Below are 20521 nucleotides of genomic sequence, written 5' to 3'. Positions count from 1 at the left end.
TAATACTCTCCTGAAGGCACTAATTGTTGCAGAGTATGGTTTCATAGGTGCTAGCAGCCTTCCATTACTTTGTCCAGTGAACATTTTTTCAGAAGCAAGTTTAGACAGGTTAAGTCATTCAATCCCAGGATGTACCACCATCAAGTGCAATTTGAACTTCAGCTCATTAATAACAGATTTACAACTTTAAGCAGGAAACAGTGGATTTTTCCCCTCCCTAGCTCTGCAATGTTAACACCAACCAGAGCATCGGACTGGACATCAGTTAACAGACATGAAGATATGAATTAGGAGCAGGAATAGGCCATTCAGCCTCTCGAACTTGCTCCACCATTTAATAGGATCATCTCCACTCTCCTTCCAACCACCTATACCCTTTGACTCACTTGTCAATCAAGAACCTATCTAATTCAGGCTTGAAAATATTCAACGACCCTGCCTCCACTGCTCTTTGGTTCTGTACCACACCATTATGGGAGTCCCATCCATTTGATCCAACTGTTGGAGCATCTTAAATGAAGTGACCAGCAGATCACAGGTTTATTTTTTTTAATGGAAGCACTGGAGATAATTTTCATAATGCACACTGTAATCCACTGTACAAGCATGAATATTTATATATACCGTAACTTCAATTATCTGAAGTATTCATTAACCAAAAAAAAATCATTGGAGTCAAGATTTAGTTTTGTTTAACCCAGTTAAATTTGTCTTTTCCAGAATCTGGGTTCTTGTTCTAGCAAAATAATTATCTGGATGACTAACTGAGCTGGCAAAACCTCCATTCAATCAAGCTACCAACTTTAAATGAGTAATAACTAGGTTACAAATTGGTGACCCTCCAGTCTGAATCAGTGCTCATCTGCTAACAATGCATCCTACTCCATATGTCCCTTAGCCAGATTAATTATACAATTACTACAGAAAACTATGGTAATTAGGGTGTTTGAAACTCTCATTGAAAAGCAGATACTTAGACCAACAATTTGCTAAAACATCCACAAGGATCACTACAATTCTTTTTAAAAGAATGTTATAGTGAGATCTTCTGAAGGCTCAGTGAAGAAACTCAGTTTTAATCCCTGTTCTGTCCTCCTTCAGGTGCTCTCCTTGCAGTAGGCAACAGAATTTGTCTGAGCATAACCTAGGTCATGGATGAGAGGGGAATAGGGAAGGGAGCGGGTAGGAGAAAAGTAGGTAGGGCTACCAGAATGCACTCAGTTTTCTCCTCCCTCCGCCTTCCAGCAAAAATTGTCACTAACTCTGTCGTGGCAGGAAAAGGTGAAAATAGGCAAATGAAATAACATCTGAAAAGCTATCTGGCAGGTGTAAAAACAGGCACTTGAAATAGTTATGGAATACAATGCTAGCAACAATAGCTTTGTCATCCAAAAACATATGTTTAACTAATTTCAAGGTTCAAAAATTATTAAGAGGCATCACTGGAATGTAAATGGGTGGCAATTACCTGGAACACAGACAGGAGGACCAGCAATTAATATTTCACTCATCTTTGCACTTAATAGCATTTTTGGTTTAACAATTTCTCTTTTGGTAAAATGGTGGGGTGGGAAGAGAAGAAACAAGCTAGAATTACCAAAAAGGTATGAATTTTACAGAACTGTGGTTAATTATTTTCTAGAATTCAAGACCTAGCTATATTAAAGATGTTCTTTAATTCAAGATCACAACCAAAAGATAGAAATTCACAATGAATTTCACAAAGTAGCTAGTCTCATATTAAAGTTTCCTACTTTTCAGTTGTTTGGCCAATGCAGAACATTACTTTCTGTATTCCTGAGTTTTGAATTTTGAAGTCTATGAAAAAAATTCTTGGGTATAAAGAACATGTTACTCTGACAGAAATCACTCAATTAAGCAGTGGAAATTATGAAGAAACAAAATGATCTTGCATTTATAAAGAGCCACAGTGTGTCACAATCAATGAATTGCTTTTGAAGTGTAATCAATGTTGTAATTAAGGAAAATGCAACAGCCAATTTGCATACAGCAAGGTCCCACAAACACCAATGAGATAAGTGGCCAGATAATCTGTTTGAGTGATGTTGCTTGAGGGTTAAATATTGGCCACTACATCGAGGTAAAATCATCATTTACATTCTCTTGAGGAGGGTCTTGGTTTAACTGCAGGATAGGCTAAAACCCATAACCATCTGCATGTCAGGACAGCCCCTCAGCAACGGAAAAATAAAGCACAAGTAAGTTTGGGCGAAAGACTGGTATCCAAAGGGAATCAAATCCATTCCAAAAGGTTGTAACGTTACTTTTTCTGCTTAAGAGAATTGCAAAACCCTGTTTAAGGAAATCAGTGAAACTAATCATCAGCATTATGTACTGAAATGTAATTTATGAGCTCAGAATTGAATTAATCCCAGGAAACTTCACATAGGTCAGAGCATAGAGGTCACAATAATACCGCACCATCTGATTTCCCTGATCCGTTAACCCAGACTGAATGAGCTTCAATCTATTCCCATTACTCAAAGATAAAAACAAATTGATATGAGCTAGGTTTCCAACCAAATTTTGCTTGTAACATGCTTTTAAATAAGCAGCAAAAATTTGTTTTTCACTCATCGCCCAAGTAGAATGTTTCAGGAATTAAACTGAATGTTGAAACTATAGATTGTTAGATAGGTTAGGATAGAGTCAGATGTGCCCATACTAAGCATAATTTCACAGCTCATCCAAAAGAGGTGAAAATAAAAGAGCCCAATTGTGAATTTTCCTGGTTCTGCACCTGGACATGTTTAGTCTCCTTGGGTGCATTAAATATAGGAACAATGAGAGCACCTCAAAAACGGTGTACAACTTTCCACACACAATTTCCCTCTACCGCACCCAGGTGATTCAAGATGGTTAGAAGCAAGTCCAAGAAAATCTAAAAGTGAAATACTGCAGATACAGGAAATCTGAAATAAAAAAGTACTCAAAAAACTTAGCAGGTCTGGCAGCATCTGTGGAGAGAGGGAAAAAGAGTCAAGGTCCAAAGTGGAGTTGTTTTGGACTCAAAGTGTTAACTTTGTTTCTCTCCCCACAGATGCTGCCAGGCCAGCTGAGTTTCTCCAACAGTTTCTGTTTTTATTCCAGGAAAATCTAATCCCCCGCCCCCACCAAATCTTTAACTAAAGCATTGATGTTCAGGAGATCAGTGACTATTCACTTTAAAGGACTCATCCACTAAAGGGAATCAGGTGTCTGACCTAAAATCATTCCCCAAGAGGAATGTGCTTCAAGTTCATAAGGTCTACTTTTGCACACTTTTCTTGTGCATCTTTTTAGTCTGGACTACTATTATATAAATCTTTCCTCTCTGCCAATTTACTCCCCATCCCTCCTTTACTCTCCTGAAGACACCATATGCTAGGAAATTGATTCACTAGCAATGGCAACTCTCCTATAACTTCCCAAGTGGATATTTTTCTATGTGGCAGAGAAGAAATAAGACTTGCATTTATATAGCATGCGTCATGACCACAGGACATCCCAAAGCGCTTCTCAGCCAATGAAATACTTTTGAAGTCCAGTTACTGTTGTGATGTAGGAAACGCAATTTACGCACACAACTTCTGACAAACAGTAATGTGAACATGACTAGATAATCTATTTTTGTGATGTCGATTGAGGAATAAATACTAGCCAGGATCACAGGAATAACTTCCCTACTCTTCTTCGATATAATGCCATGGTATCTATAAACATCCACCTGACAATGTCTCATCCAAAAGCTGGCACCTCCAACAGGGCAGCATTCCCTCAGTACTGCATTGGGGTATCAACCTAGATTTGTACTCTCGAGTCTCTCGTATGTCACTTGAATGCGTAACCTTCTGATTCAGAGGTGAGACTACGATCGACTGTGCCATGGCTTACACATAAAGCCAGTTTGTCTGACTCCACAAACATGAAGCAGAAACTAATGTGCTGAAATAAAGAGGCATTTATTCAGTAATTAGATTATGCATGACTATCACAGAATTTTAATCATAATTATTTGCTTTTATGGGGATGGAGAAAATATGGTATTTTGTGTTAAATGGAAAATCAAGTCTAAAATCTGGGTCACTGTAACCGAAGTACGGAAACATTTATTTACACACTCAATAAATTGGGTTTTTTTTAAACTAAAAGGATGTATTTTTCTCCTTCCGCTTTTTACTCTGTCCTCATCCTACATCTTTTTTGGCCAAGAGGGAAAGTAGGCAGTTCAAGGGTGCTTTTGATCAGTGATCCACCACCAGGAAGTACCCAGTAACTCTCCCTCCTTACATGGAAAGGTTTTGCCATTACTCTATCCCTCTCGACCAGAACATGGTTGAGGTCAAAAACTCAGTGTGGGTAAACCATAGCAAAAACACATGATGCCAGTGCCCTGTTTTTATAAAGAGCAATACTTTAAATGAAAATTAACCTCCCAGTAAAGCGTGTAACAATTCACTGTAAACCCATAACACAAAATGTCACCTTCAGATTATGTTTACAATAAAAGCTTTAAAGGCATTTTGCCTATAACTCAGCTAAAAGTATTGGGATGAATGGTAATACAATAAACCTGGCTCCATCTTTTTTTACTGTTTTGTTTACTAAAACCCACTTTCACAGCCATATCTCCTTTCTCAGTGACTGTCTCCGTCTCACCCCACGTGGATTTCAACTGAAATTCCATCCCTCTTGTTTCGAACCCACCCAGGATTACAGGTATCTCCGGGACATAAAACGTTTCTCAGACTGCAGTTCCCGTCGCATTCTGAGATCCACACTCAGTGCCATGCGCCGCCATATGAACACACTTGACCTCTCCCTCCAGCAGCACCGCCGCACCCTTTTTCAAAGCTGCGCGTGCCCCCAGTTTCATTTTATTCTTCGTCTCATCCGACGCCTCAACAAGAAACTTTTTCTCTTTCTCTCAAGCGCTATGGAACGCAAGCTCCAACAACTCATCGACACCAACACCCATCTGGGACCCTCCACCCCTGCTTGTCCCCCCGTCCCCACCCCATCTTCCAATCCCAGCCCCAGCCGCGTATTCACTATACACCCTGTCCTTCCCCTCTCCGATGCTCAACGTTCAGTGCTCAGCAAAGGACTTAGTTTCATACCCTTACGCCCTCATCTCCATGAATTTCGGGCTCGGCACGATGCTGAACTCTTCTTCCGCCGTCTTCGTCTCCGTGCTCACTTCTTTGGGCAGGAGTCCTCTCCCCGTTCAACGGATCCTGTTACCCACCTCCAATATTCTCCCTCTACCTGGACCCCTCCCTCTGGATTCTTACCTTCTCTTGATCTTTTCATTGAGAACTGTCGGCGTGACATTAGTCGTCTCAATTTCTCTGCTCTTCTCACCCACTCTAACCTGTCTCTCTAAACTTGCTGCATTCCATTCTCTCAGGTCCAACCCCAACATTGTCATCAAACCCACAGACAAGGGTGGTGCTGTTGTTGTCTGGCGCACTGACCTCTACCTCGCGGAGGCTGAGCGTCAACTCGCAGACACTTCCTCCTACCTCTCCCTGGACCATGACCCCACCACTGAACATCAAGCCATTGTTTCCAGGACTGTCACTGACCTCATCTCCTCTGGAGATCTTCCTCCCACAGCTTCTAACCTGATAGTCGCCCAACCTCGGACGGCCCGCTTCTACCTCCTACCCAAAATCCACAAACAGAACTGTCCCGGCAGACCGATCGTGTCAGCCTGTTCCTGCCCCACGGAACTCATTTCTCATTATCTTGACTCCCTTCTCTCTCCCCTTGTCCAGTCCCTTCCCACCTACATCCGTGATTCCTCTGACACCTTACGTCACATCAACAATTTCCAGTTCCCTGGCCCCAACCGCTTCCTCTTCACCATGGACGTCCAATCCCTCTATACCTCCATCCCCCACCAGGATGGTCTGAGGGCCCTTAGCTTCTTTCTTGAACAGAGGCCCGAACAATCCCTATCCACCATTACTCTTCTCCGTCTGGCTGAACTTGTTCTCACACGGAACAATTTCTCCTTTAACTCCTCCCACTTCTTCCAAATAAAAGGTGTGGCTATGGGTACCCGCATGGGCCCCAGCTATGCCTGTCTCTTTATGGGGTATGTGGAACATTCCTTGTTCCAGTCCTACTCCAGCCCCCTCCCACAACTCTTTCTCCGGTACATCGATGATTACTTTGGTGCGGCTTCATGCTCTCGTCGGGACCTGGAAAAATTTATTAATTTTGCTTCCAATCTCCACCCCTCCATCATTTTCACATGGTCCATCTCTGACACTTCCCTTCCCTTCCTTGACCTCTCTGTCTCAATTTCTGATGATAGACTGTCCACCAATATCCATTACAAGCCTACCGACTCCCACAGCTACCTCGACTACAGCTCCTCACACCCCACTTCCTGTAAGGACTCCATCCCATTCTCTCAGTTCCTTCGCCTCCGTCGCATCTGTTCTGATGATACTACCTTCAAAAACAGTTCCTCTGACATGTCCTCCTTCTTCCTTAACCGAGGTTTTCCACCCACGGTCGTTGACAGGGCCCTCAACCGTGTCCGGCCCATCTCCCGCGCATCCGCCCTCACGCCTTCTCCTCCCTCCAAGAAACATGATAGGGTCCCCCTTGTCCTCACTTATCACCCCACCAGCCTCCGCATTCAAAGGATCATCCTCCGCCATTTCCGCCAACTCCAGCATGATGCCACCACCAAACACATCTTCCCTTCAACCCCCCTGGCGGCATTCCGTAGGGATCGTTCCCTCCGTGACACCCTGGTCCACTCCTCCATCACCCCCTACTCCTCAACCCCCACCTATGGCACCTCCCCATGCCCACGCAGAAGATGCAACACCTGCCCCTTCACTTCCTCTCTCCTCACCGTCCAAGGGCCCAAACACTCCTTTCAAGTGAAGCAGCATTTCACTTGCATTTCCTCCAATTTAGTCTACTGCATTCGTTGCTCCCAATGCGGTCTCCTCTACATGGGAGAGACCAAACGCAAACTGGGCGACCGCTTTGCAGAACACCTGCGGTCTGTCCGCAAGAAAGACCCAAACCTCCCTGTCGCTTGCCATTTTAACACTCCACCCTGCTCTCTTGCCCACATGTCTGTCCTTGGCTTGCTGCATTGTTCCAGTGAAGCCCAACGCAAACTGGAGGAACAGCACCTCATCTTCCGACTAGGCACTTTACAGCCTTCCGGGCTGAATATTGAATTCAACAACTTTAGATCTTAAACTCCCTCCCCCATGCCCACCCCCATTTCCGTTTCTTTCCCCTCCCTTTTGTTTTTTCCAATAATTTATATAGATTTTTCTTCTCCCATCTATTTCCATTATTTTTAAATCTATAACTATAATACCCTGTCAGTTTTTCCACCCCACCCCCACTAGAGCTGTACTTTGAGTGTCCTGCCATCCATTCTTAATTAGCACATTCTCTTAGATAATATCACCACCTTTAACACCTCCCTGTTCCTTTGTCTGTAACATCTTTTAATTATCTGTATCACTGCTCGCTTGTCCCTACAACCCCCCCCCGCCCCCCAACCTCTCCCCCCCACCACAACCTTAAACCAGCTTATATTTCACCCCTCTCCTAACTTCACTCAGTTCTGCTGAAGGGTCATGAGGACTCGAAACGTCAACTCTTTTCTTCTCCGCCGATGCTGCCAGACCTGCTGAGTTTTTCCAGGTAATTTTGTTTTTGTTTTGGATTTCCAGCATCCGCAGTAGTTTTTTGTTTTTATCTCCAACTTTTCTTTGTTGGACTAGTAATAAAAAACTGCTTGTTGCATGATGCAGAACTGCAAAGCAGAATATGTCGCAAGGGTAGTGTAGGCAGGAGGGGGTGTCATTCTCTTCAGAATGTTCAGATGATCAATGTATTCCCCTGACAGCTGCCTCCACCAATTTGAACTCTTCCTACTGGTGGCTTATTCTGCCGCACCATGTTTGCCATATTCCACCAGGGCCTCAGTTCTAGATCTGAAGGGAAAGGTTATGCAGTGCATAGGAAGCCACCACAATATGTGAAACCTGCTCTGGAGCATACCACAACAACAAAATGAACTCCTGTGGCAAATCAGCTACAGGGGGCCAACTGAAACGGGAAGTCTGATAATTTTCTCAAGATTAAAATCTGAAATCTGTTTAAAAATGTGACACTTTCCCAGCCACGCATTATTCCTTATATTAATATATTAAATACAAAATGAATTGAGCACAGATTTTGAATGAGTATTTTAACAAGGGTGAACATGAGCCCCACTGCTATCTGTCAGAAAAGCTCAGCATTAAGAAACCAGACAAGTGCCTGGTTCAAATCCAATTTACTACTGCATTTAGTAAAGGCTAAATCGCATTAGTTGAACCAATGGGAGCAACACATAAATACTTTCCAAAAAAAACTTGAAAGCTCTCTGTTTTAAAGGAAAAAAGCTTTGCAGTACAAGACCTGACACTGTTTCAAACAGGGATTCCAATTTGAATTAACTGATACAGTGCAATAAAATGTAAGCTGTCCAATAGGTTAGACATATTACACACATTACTGAACTGACTCCTTGCAGGCTGCTGGGCTTAGGACAGCTGAAGCCATTGTGTTTTGCACAAGATTTCCAAATATAGGCTTCACTTTACAGTTAAAGCGACCTGAGCTATAGATAAAAACCGCAATTGCAGTAATCCTAACCAGTGCAAGATATCTAAATCCTAACCAATGCAAAACAATATCTTCTTCATTAGCTGTGAAACAACATGCATTTCATGTGTCCACATAAATCAGTGAACTAAACAAACACAATACTAATATATTGACAAGCTACAGCATACACATACTATAACAAAAATTTGTATTTATAAAAGTAATTTTAACATAGTAAAATGTTCTAAAGTATTTCACAGGAGCGTTACCAAACATAAGCTGACACCGAGCCACATAGGAAGATATTAGGGCAGATGATCAAAAGCTTGGTTTTAGGAAGTATCTCATAAGAGAGAGAGAAAAAGAGTTGGAGAGCTTTATGGAGGTAATTTCAGAGCTTAGGGTCTTCACAGCTGGGGACACTAGAGGTAACAGTGTGGGAGCAGGAAGAGAAGCCATTGAATTGATTCTCTAGCTACACTGAATTAATTAGAATGAAACCATGTGAGAGCAGTTCCAACCAGCTGGATGACAGTGCAGGCACAGTGGAGGAGGATGGTGTGGTCAACCATGTCAAAGGTTGCAGACAGGTCATGAAGGTTGAGGAGGGAAACTTTACCTTCATTAGAATCACATAGGGTGCCATTTGTGGCTTTGATAAGAGCTGTTTCAGTACCGTGGCAGGGGTGGAAACCTGTCAGGAGGGATCCAAACATGAAGTTGTGGAAAGATGAGCATGGATTAGGGAGGCAACAACACATTCAAGAGCTTGAAAGGAAAGGGGGATTGGAGATGGAATGATAGTTTGGAAGGATTGAAGCTTGGCTTTTTCAGGTCAGGGATGATGATGGCAGATTTGAAGGATGGAGACAGTGCCTGAGGACAGAGAATTATTACCAATATCAGCTAACACAGTAAACAGGAAGGGAAATTGCATGCTCAGCATTTTGGTGGAAATAGGGTCCAGGGATTGGAAAGTGGGTTTTCCAGACAAGATAAGCTTGAAGAGGGCAAGAGGGGAATATAGGTGAAAAACTAGAGAAAAACATGAATTCAGGGTAGGGAAGAGGGCAACCTGAGGGGAAGTGAAACAGAGGGGATCAGCAAAGGCAGCTAATCGAACAGTGTCAATCTTAGTAACAAAGAAGTCCATGAGCTCCTCATAGCTGATGTTGGAGGAGGCAGGGGAGAGGGGTTTGCCATGGGGCAAAAAAAACATAGGAGTTACATTTGCAATCTAGGCTGATCCTGGAATGCACAGTTTAGGTAGGGTGCTACCAAGGTAGACTTCTGCATCAGCATGCCCTTAAAAACTCACTTTTCTTGGGGGCATTTTTGTAACATATTAGCTTTACTACATGTGTTATTACATACTATTTCTGTTCAAGTTACATGTTCCTAGATAACCAACATTTGGCCAAACCCCATAAATCTTCCAAATGCCTGTACAGAACTCGCAACCCCATAACACGGATAGAAGAAACATTTAACCCAACTATATTCAAAGTTAATTAGGTCCTTCCAAGAGAAACCTACCTACAAATAAATTAGATCAGTATAACTATCATCTCCATTGGATTATCAGGACAATGAAATAAAATTAACTGAATGAGAACTATGATAAAGCTGCAAGCCATACGTAGCACACCTAGTTGGCCATTATCAAACCTATAGCAACTGCCACTATCATAACATTACAACATAATGGATTTTGCAAGCAGATTTATTAAATCTGCATCTGGCTTCTGTTTACACGTGTCAGTTGAAAGGGAATTAAACTAGGCATAATTTCGACCACACACCTTCACCCCCGGACAAAATGGATCCATTACCTGACAGAAGACACAGTAAATGGAAACGTTCCTATCCATTGTTCCAGACACACTCGCCTCACACACAAGATTCCTTGATCCGAATATCCGTGCAGTTAAATTCCAAACACTCACCTCCCCAGATCCTCGCCAATTTCGTAGTGATCGTCCACATTTTGCTGCTTGAACACGGTCATGGTAACTGGTTACTGCATCCCGGCGCACAATCAGCCCTGTAAAGGTAACCAATTTCAGCATCTATCAGGGCGACCCTCCCTGGTTCCTGTCCACACGAAGTGCATCCCTGCCCTGTGCAAAAAAAAAGTTAAAATGATTCTTTTACACCAACACTTGTCTTTTTTTCCCCCCTCAAACCCAAATAAAAGAACCATGGGCGTTCATCAAAATTTTTTTAAAAATATGGTTGTTGCATTACGGTTATGGTTGTTGTTTGAACTGTACTAGACACCGAATAGAGCAATCGGCAGCATTTCTCACGATGCATAGTTAAAGAATTACGTTTGTACCTTCAAAACAATGCAAGAACGACGAAAAAAAAAAATCACGTCTATTGTAACCCTGCACAAAGTCAGCGACACCCAATCTTTGAAAGGGACTGGTTGGTGATTCCTCACCAGTACTAACACAGCAACGCCAGCTGGGCTGGAGAGTCAGCAGCACAGGATCTCCCAACAACCACACATCATTTCGAGACAAATACGAGCGGCAGGAATTGCTCTCCCAACACGAGTTATTTCATTCCGTTTTACAACTCTTATCTGAATTTAAACCAAATTGCCTATTATATTTATGCATTTGATTTTTTTTAAAAAAACTCACGCTTGGTGATCTTACCAGACGAGAACTCCCTGTCAAATGTTAAAATCTCCTTCCAGTCGCTTTAGGGGGATTTGCAGAGGTTGTGGCTCCGTGCCTCAGGGAAAGGCACACAGTGTGCCAGGGCCCGCGGCCTTGCGCCCAAATCAACCCAGACCGCAACCCCCAGCACATTGATGAAGGTGAAACCCGCTGTAACAGTACGCTTTCCACAGCAGGAGCAAACAACTACTGTACCGGGTGGGTGGGTGCTGGGGGAAGAAGAAGAAAGGCAACATTTCCCCCCCCCCCCCCCCAAGCCAGAAGGGCGGCGTTTAAAAAATAAAATATGTAAGTTTGCAGCTGTGCTCACCCCGGAACTGGCGCCGCGACTCCCGAGGAACAGCTCCAGCTCCCCGTCACCAAGCACAGCTGCCCTGGTTACCGGAGCGGCCCAGCCAATAACAACAGGCTACTCACTCACTCACTACTGAGACACTCAGAGGTCACTCAATATCCAGCTCCCCCCCCCCCCCCCCCTCAGGATTTACATTTATTCTATATACAGAGCAACACAATGTTTTTGCTTTCTACTCACAGTTCCTTCTGCAAATGAGCAACCCGTGAAATTTGGACAAGGTGCGAGCTCCCTTGCGTGTCAGTGGCGCACTGGAAGTTACAGCAAGAACCTCACTACTTCCCCCTCACTGTGGCGTTTGCACATTTCTTCCTTCGACGTATATGCTCTTTCAAGATCGATTTCCCCCCCCCGCCTGAATTCCACCCTTTGCCTCTCTCTCAGCCAAGCTCTTAAGGGTATTTACTTTCCTGCTAGTCTCTTCCAAACATTAAATCCACTAGGAAACAATCCACTCGCAGCAATCAGAAAAATCTACAGGATTTTCAAAAGTCAGCTGGGAGGCTGATTCTTTCAACTGAAATCCCCCCCACAAAATAGTAGAAATTACTGTTGGTGATATTATGTACAAACGCTTGAACCCAAATTCCTCTTTGCGATTTAAAGGGGAATTAACCAGGTTAACATTTCCAGTGTTACACCTTTTGATTTTAATTATGGACACAATACCATGAGGTTCAGAATACTTATGTAAAAGGGCAAAGAAAAATCAAATGTGAAACTACTCAACTGGAGGAGGAATAATTTCAGTAATTTGAAAAGGGATCTGGCCTGATGGATTGGGATCAAAGTTTAGCAGGTAGAGTAGTAAGTGACCACTGGGATGGGCATTCAAAGAGGAACTAATTCAGGTACAGACTGGACACATTCCCACAAGTTGATAGGAAGGATATCCAAAGCTGGAGATCCATGGATGGTTAAAGATGTAGAAATTAATCAAAAACAAAAAGGTTTATGGTAAAGTAAGGTTCATAATTCAACAGAGAACCAAGCTGAAAACAAAAGGAGAAGTGGAATGGGGAATGTGGAGCAAAGAGGATGCATGAGAATAAATTAGTGAATAATATAAAAGGGAATCCAAAAGTATTTCATAAACATTGTTTTGAATGTGAGATCTACAAGATGGTTATGTTTTAAAATATCTCCTCTAATTTAAGGTGAAAATGGAATGTGCTGGATAGGGGTGATGGTGATCACACTAACTCTGCCTCGAGACAGGCCCATGTGATCTGTAACCAAGCCTGTTAAAACTCAAGGGGCAGGTTTCACACCTTGACACAAACGAGGGGCAGCTGTTTTTTTATAAAGACACAGTGACAGTGGGATACAAAGGATGTATTGCTGTAGGGAGAAGCGCTCCGGGAAAATGGCCTGGGCAGAATGGTGTTGGGAAGCCGGCACACTAGCTGGCAACATAAATTTTTTCACCTGCCTGCCTCCATGCTCACCCCCATTGGTGGCTAAAAATCCCTCCCGTCTTCGGAGCTCCAACAGCAGGCAGTTATCCACCTCATTGGTATTAATCCTGTTGTGGGTCCTGGAAATGGCCCTGGTGGGGTTGCTACCAGCTTCCGGCCACCGCCGCTGTGGCCAATAAATTCAGCCCATTGTGTGTTGAAGTGTTTCCTAATCTCATTCTTGAAAGACCTGGCACAAGTTTGAATGTTACGTCCCCTAGACCTAGACTTCCTAACCAGTGGAAATAGCTTCTCTCTATTTACCCAGATGGTAATCTCTGCCTCCATTTTGTTTCCTGTTTCTTTTCTTTTTTCCCTCTCTTGTTTCTTTCTTATTTCCTTTTCTTTGTTTCCATATGGTAGCTTTCAGGACCCTGCCATTCACACTTCTTCTAAACACATTGAGCACGGATTTTTAACACCTGAAGGAGGCGAGCACGGAGACAGGTTGGCATGAAAGTTTGTGCTGCCAGCTGGTGTGCCAGTTTCCCACCCCCCTTCGGGTCACAAGTGACGAGTAGCCAACTGAGTTTGTTAAAGGCATGTTATGGAATTTTTTGGTCAGAGGTCTCAGGGTACAGTGTAGGATCCCCCTCCACAATGGTGGCCTGACTATTAAGGGCATTTATTCTTGTTAGAGAGAGGGTGCCTCCATCTTGGGGTGTTCTCACGTTCTCACTCTCTCACTTACCTGAAAAGGCAGCCTGCTGCTTCTTCAATGCTAGAGAGTCTCTATTTGGCCTTCTAACTTCGAAAGCTCCAGTATACTGCATATTTGGCATCCTCATGCTGCCAAGTTGCTGATCTCCATTTTGGGGCCAGCATTGCATCTTTTAGCTTTCAGCTGTCTGTAGCTGTCTGTAGCTGGCTGAGTGCAAGTTGGCACTTAGGGTGCTCAACTTGACTATAACCTAAAGGTTAAGAGATCATATAAGAAAAAGAAAATTTAAGAAATGTTGTTCATCCAGATCTTAAAAATTAGTGGTGAACGGTTTACATAAGTTCACTAAAAGGATATTCAATCATCTCTGCCTTTTGCCTTTGTTTCTTCCAAAGCTATAACTTGAGGATGAACAGCAGAAGTCGATGCCCTGAATGTGTTCATTCTTGAAACTCACCTCATCGGGTGATGGAGGGGGGGTTAGTCAGGTCAGGTCAGGGGGATTCGGGGGGCTGGGGGGGTCGAGGGGGGAATCGATGGATCAGTTGTGCATTGTTGAAAAAAGAGATAAAGCTTTTCTTTGACATGTCTCTTTAATCAAGCTCTGTACTACCAAACAATTATTTAGATCAGTTGTATAGTTACCCAGGACTTAGACTAGGACCTTTCTGTCTAACATTTCCTGAGCAACTATTCAGGTAAGTAAACTAGAACTGCCCAAAGTCTCCAACTCTAACTCAGAGTTGGAGACTTTTTCAGAGTGTCCTGAGGAGTCGGGGATTTGCCCATTGGATGTTGAAACTTCCCGAGCAATTCCCATGGAGTCAGTGAGTTGGGACCCCCCAAGGCGCCCTTTACTGCATCTTGGGGTAATGTCTGGTCTTCGATGATCCAGAATCTGGAATGCCTGGGCCCATGTATCTGTACCAGCCCCTGCACAAACAGGAAAAACACCCTCAAGGGCAGGGTGGGGCAGATAATTAGCAAAAAAGAGGAAAACGGTAGAAAGAAAAAGTGTTACTCCATGCACATAATTAGTTCTTATCATGATGTTGTTTGTAGCTGCGACATTACACCTGGGTGATTTTATGTGTGCATGTGCGAATGGAAGATATGCATCAGTAAGCGGCCCTCACCCCTCACACCCCCTCATCACCCACACACTCCCCTTGTCCGATCAATGTCAAACTATGCTACCTCATGCCCCTCACCCGCCCCCATGGCCCTTCATACCTCCCATGCCAACATTGTCATCCACTCACTCCCATGGCCCTTTATATACTCTATGCCAACTTATTACCAACTCCTGCCAACCCATGACCCCACTAACCACCATTTGTCCTTACACCTACCTTGCTCAGTATCCACCATATGGAGATTTCAGGACCCATGCTGAGATTAAATGAAGCTCTTAAATGTCTATGGATTAATTCAGCATTTCAAAAAAACACTCTCATTGATAAAAACCCATTCATTGCATTTAACTTCCTTTAATCCTTTATGAAAACAAGCATTTGTATTCATTGTCCCACTTTCAAACAGTTTATAATCACTTGAAGTTGTCAATCAAACTGTGAACTCACAGGGACCTCAATGTGAAAATGAGAGGTTGTGAAATCAATCATGCAGCACTAATCCTGCAATGATAAGCCCTCAGGCTTATGTCAACAGACAGAGTGAAAAAGCAAGCACTGATTTTTTAATACTGCAGACAGTTTTTTCTAATATTTTAAAGCCAGGACATTTAAATGCCTTGACTGCTTGACAATTCTTTTGGCAGTTCTCTCGACAGCTCCAATAAGCTTGACAGATCCAATGAGTTTATGCACTTTGTATGCACATGCAACTTTAATAATCCCAAAGGGCACCTTAACTCTCCCAAAGGGCACCTGACCACTCCAAATGGTGTCCCTGGACCATATCTGAAAAAGTACCTAACCTTCCAAAAGGGTACCCTACCTCTCCAAATAACGCCAGTAGCTTTAGGCCTTCTCCCACCAGGTCTAAAGTGCACCTGTTTTGGACATCCCACTGGCAAAATCAGATCTGACTGAGGCAGCTGCACTCCAACATGTGCAGTTATCTCTGTGAAGCACGATGTGCACATTAGAACCACCCCCATTCCCCCTCCCCTTGCAAAAATGGCAGCGGCTGAATTCAGAGTGGGCCTTCTGGATCTGATCCTTCGCCACCACTTTCACAAAGACAGAGAGCAAAAAATATGGCCTGAATCTCCATTCTTTGTGAGTTCTAGCTTGTAGTGTTAGCTTCATTGAGTTGCTGTATTCATTCTGCAAGGTGGTTCACTCTAGCCAACCACTGTGAGTACTTAACTGATACCTGTACTTTTGTTTTGGGTGTTATTATTAATGACAATACAACCCCTTTTCACATTTGCCCAGTGTAAAATGCTGGCATTAAGTGTCTTGTGTGTAATGGTATAATTTACTTCAATAAATGATTAGCAAACTCAAAAGCTGTAAAAATGCTTTGTAATTTTTTGTGAGGAACAACAGCAAATGTAATTCAAGAGCCAAATCCATGGCACCATGAGTGGCTCCTCTGCACAGGGGGGGAGAAAAATAGTGGGAGAACAATAGTGATAGGGGATTCTATCATAAGGGAAACAGATATTTCTGTGGCCACAGACATGACACCAAGATGGTATGTTACCTCCCTGGTGCCAGGATTGAGGATGTCACCGAGTGACTGCAAGACATTCTGAAAGGAGAGGGTGAACAGCTAGAAGTTGTGGTCTATATTGGTGCCAACAACATAGGTAAAAAGATGGATGAGGTTCTGAATGCAGAATGTAGGGAGCTAGGAAATAAATTAAAAAGCAGGACCCCAAAGGCATTAATCTCAGCATTACTGCCAGTGCCACGTGCTAGTGAGATTAGGAATAGGAATGTTTGTGTGTAGGAGGGAGGGATTTAGATTCCTGAGGCATTGTGACCGATTCTGGGGATGGTGGGACCTCTACAAGCTGGATGGGTTGCACCCCAGCAGGACTGGAACCAATATCCTTGCATGTATATTCACTAGTACGGTGGGGGAGGGTTTAAACTAGAGTGACATAGGGATGGGAACCCGAATGGGGAGACATAAGAGAAGGAAACAAAGATAGAAATGAAAAACAGAAAAGTAGAAAGCCAAAGTGGAAGGCAGAGGAAACAAGAGCTAACAGCAAATAGGGCCATTGCACAAAAAAATGTGTAAAAATGTTAAGAAGCTAAGTCTAAAAACGCTTGAATCTGAATGTATGGAGCATTTGCAATAAGGTAGACAAATTAACAGCGCAAATAGATGTAAACGGGTATGATATGATTGCAGTTACGGAGATATGGCTGCAGGGTGACCAAGGTTGGGAACTAAATAGCCAAGGGTATTCGATCTTTAAGAAGAACAGGCAAAAAGGAAAAGAAGGTGAGGTGGGACTGTTATTTAAGGATGAAATCAGTGCAATAGAGAGAATAGGGTCTAGTGAGAAGGAGGAATTGAAGGAAATTAGTATTACTAAAAAAATAGTGCTAGAGAAATTAATGGGACTGAAAGCTGATAAATCCCCGGAGCCTGTTAATTTACATCCCAGGGTACCAAAGGAGGTGGCCATGGAAATAGTGAATGTGTTAGTTGTCGCCTTCCAAAATTCTATAGATTCTGGCTGGAATTTTCCAGCCCCAATGGCATCAGGCACCATGGCGGGCGCGAGCAGACATTATGGCGAGAAGGCCAAAAATCGGTTTCACGCTGTCCTGAAACCCGATGCCACTTCCCCAGCAGTCCTCTGAGTGCCAGAGGAATTGGCAGAACCTGCCTCCTCCTGCTGCAGACAGATGTCATACGGTGACAACCAGATTGTGAACCCAAGCTTGCTTTAGTTCTGTGCCCCACCGAGGTGTGTGTTTCTGTGCTGGTGGAGGGTATGGGTAAGCGCAGTGTTGGGTCTTCCAGGCTACTTATTTCCAGCTCTTCAATGAAGAAAGTGTCCTCTTGGCTGGAGGTAAGGATCTGGATGGAGCTGAGGGACCGGCTGACTGAGGGCGTTGGTTGCTTAGCAGAGCTCCTTGTGAACCAAATTAGAGATAATTAGTGCATGTCAGCAGAGTAAAAAGCAGGAGAGAGAGCACTCACAGTTGTGTTGAGAGAGGGATGGTGTAGTGCAGGATCTTGACTTGGGTGTACACTGCTGACTTCACTGTCGCCGCAGGCACGATCCACATCCTCACCAGGCAGCCGCAATGGCACGATCCTCAAAGTGAGTTAGGGGCCTAACGTGGGACACTGCACCCCCGACCTGGGGCCTCTCCCTGCTGTTGTGAACCAGCTTCTCCTGCATGGAAACAGGTGGAGAGAGTGTAAGCTAGACACATGGCACTACGTAGAATGTTTGTGTGGCGAGCGACTTCATGGACGGGATAAGGACACGAGCTCGAGAGGATGAGCCTGATCATAGTATCACAGTATCTTTACAGTGCAGAAGAAAGCCATTCAGCCCATTGAGTCTGCACGGGCTCTCTGAAAGAGCATTCCACCTAGTCCCACTCCCCTGCCTTATCTCCATAACGTTGCGCATTCTCTCTTTTCAGGTAGCAATCCGATTCCCTCTTGAATACCTCGATTGAACCTGCCTCCACTACCCTTTCAGGAAGTTTGTTCCAGACTCCAACCACCCTCTGGGTGAAAAAATTCTTCCTCACATCACATTTACTCCTTTTGCCAATTATTTTGAATTTGTGCCCTCTAGTTCTTGATGTTCTCCTGAGTGGGAACAGTTTCTCACCATTTACCCTGTCCATACCCCTCAGGATCTTGAATACCTCTATCAAGTCTCCTCTCAGCCTTCTTTTCTCCAAGGAAAAGAGTCCCAACCTCTCCAATCTATCTTCATAGCTACAGTTCTTTATCCCTGGAATCTCCTCTGCACTCTCTCCAATGCCTTCACAGCCCTCCTCAAGAATGGCACCCAGAACTGGACACAGTATTCCACATGAGGCCTAACTAGTGTCTTATACAAGTTCAACATGACCTCTTTACTCTTGTACTCAATGACCCTATTAATAAAGTCTAAGATACTATAAGCTTTATTAACTGCTCTCTCCACATGCCCTGCCATCTTCAATGACCTGTGTACGTATACACCAAGGTCCCTCTGTTCCTGCATCTCCTTTAGAAGCTCTCCCTTTATTTTATACTGTCTCACCATATTTTTCCTGCTAAAATGAATCACCTCACACTTCTCTGCATTGAGCTTAATCTTCCACTTGTCTGCCCAATCCACCAACATGTCTATGTCCTTTTGAAATTCAAATTATCCCCATCACAGTTGACAACATTTCCTGTCTTCGTATCATCTGCAAATTTTGAAAGCATGCCTTCCACACCTAGGTCATTAATATATATCAGGAAGAGCAAAGGTCCCAACACTGACCCCTGGGGATCTCCACTACAAATCTTCCTCCAATCTGAAAACAACCATTTATCACTACTCCCTGTTTCCTGTCAAGCAGCCAATTTCTTATCCAAGTGCCTACTTTCCCTTTTATTCCATGAGTTAGAATTTTGCTCACAAGTCTGTTGTGTGGCACTGTATCAAATGCCTTTTGAAAATCCATGTACACCACATCAACAGTATTTCCCTTATCAACCTTCTCTGCTATCTCCTCAAAAAATTCCAGCACGTTAGTTAAACATGATTTTCCCTTAATGAATCTATGCTGGCTTTCCTTAATTATCCTGCACTTGTCTAAGTGACTATTGATTTTATCCCATACTATAGTTTCCAGAAGTTTCCCTACCACTGAGGTCAAACTGGTTTGTAGTTACCAGATTTATCCTTGCATCCCTTTTTGAACAAGGGTGTAACATTCACAATTCTGCCATCCTCTGGCACCTCCCCTACGTCTACGGAAGACTGAAAGATTATCACCAGTGCCTCAGCATTTTCCACTCTCACTCTCCTTTTTACTATTGGATGCATCTCATCCGGTCCTGGTACCTTATCTAATTTAAGTAAAGATAACCTTTCCAACGGCTCCTTCCTCTCAACTGTAAGTTCTTCTAGTGCACCAGTTACCTCCTCTCTCACCTCGGCCTGGGTAGGATCCTCTTCCTTTGTAAAGACAGATGCAAAGTACTCATTCAACACTTGCACTATTTTTCCAGCCTTCACCCTTTTATTATTTACCACCCTTTTATTATTTACATGCTTATAGAAGACCTTGGGATTCCCTTTTATGACGGAGATGTGATGGTGTGTGTGAGAGTTAGTGATGTTGTCCCTTGAGGTGTGAGAACCCTGTGGATGTGTGATGGGTTTGTGAGTGTGTGAGTTGAGAGCGATGAGAAGAGTGACCTACCCTGGTGGAATGGATGAGACTATACACCCTCTTCCTGCACTGGATGGCTGTCCCCTTTTGCAGAGTGTTGGCACTGATCACTGCTGGATTGGTGACCTTGCTTTCTGGTCTTCGCCCAGAGCAGGGGTTACAGGACATCACAACAGCCCTCTGCTGCATCCAGTAGGTGCTTGAGGGAAGTGTTGGCAAATTTGGGGGCAGTATGTTTCCTCCCTTTGGCAGCCATCAGTTCCCAGCAGCTTCCTATCCCTTGAAGAGAGCTGGCTCTGTGTAGGGGCAGCCTTTCAATATGGCACCCGGTTTACTGAAAGCCTGAGGTGACCGCGGGGGCGGGCAAATCAGGGGCTGCCCCACCA

General features: G+C 43.8%; 1 protein-coding gene across 3 annotated transcripts in view; it reads right to left on the bottom strand.

The window, feature by feature from the left end:
- The window catches only part of dapk1 (death-associated protein kinase 1), a 228556-nt gene extending 216553 nt beyond the window's left edge, over window positions 1–12003 (bottom strand). For 2 of the 3 annotated variants that reach the window (XM_078568201.1, XM_078568218.1), the window contains exons 1-2: window positions 11869–12003; window positions 10590–10763 (exon numbers count right to left, since the gene is read on the bottom strand). In XM_078568201.1, coding sequence (XP_078424327.1) covers window positions 10590–10651 — 62 coding nt within the window. In that variant the 5' untranslated portion in view covers window positions 10652–10763; window positions 11869–12003. Of the gene's footprint in view, window positions 1–10589; window positions 10764–11643 lie in introns of all 3 variants that reach the window. The other variant, XM_078568209.1, reaches the window with a different exon arrangement.
- Window positions 12004–20521: the final 8518 nt, after the last annotated feature.

The sequence above is a fragment of the Cetorhinus maximus genome, chromosome 2 (assembly GCF_964194155.1).
Source record: "Cetorhinus maximus chromosome 2, sCetMax3.hap1.1, whole genome shotgun sequence".
Lineage (NCBI taxonomy): Eukaryota > Metazoa > Chordata > Chondrichthyes > Lamniformes > Cetorhinidae > Cetorhinus > Cetorhinus maximus.
This window is presented reverse-complemented; position numbering and strand designations above follow the sequence as displayed.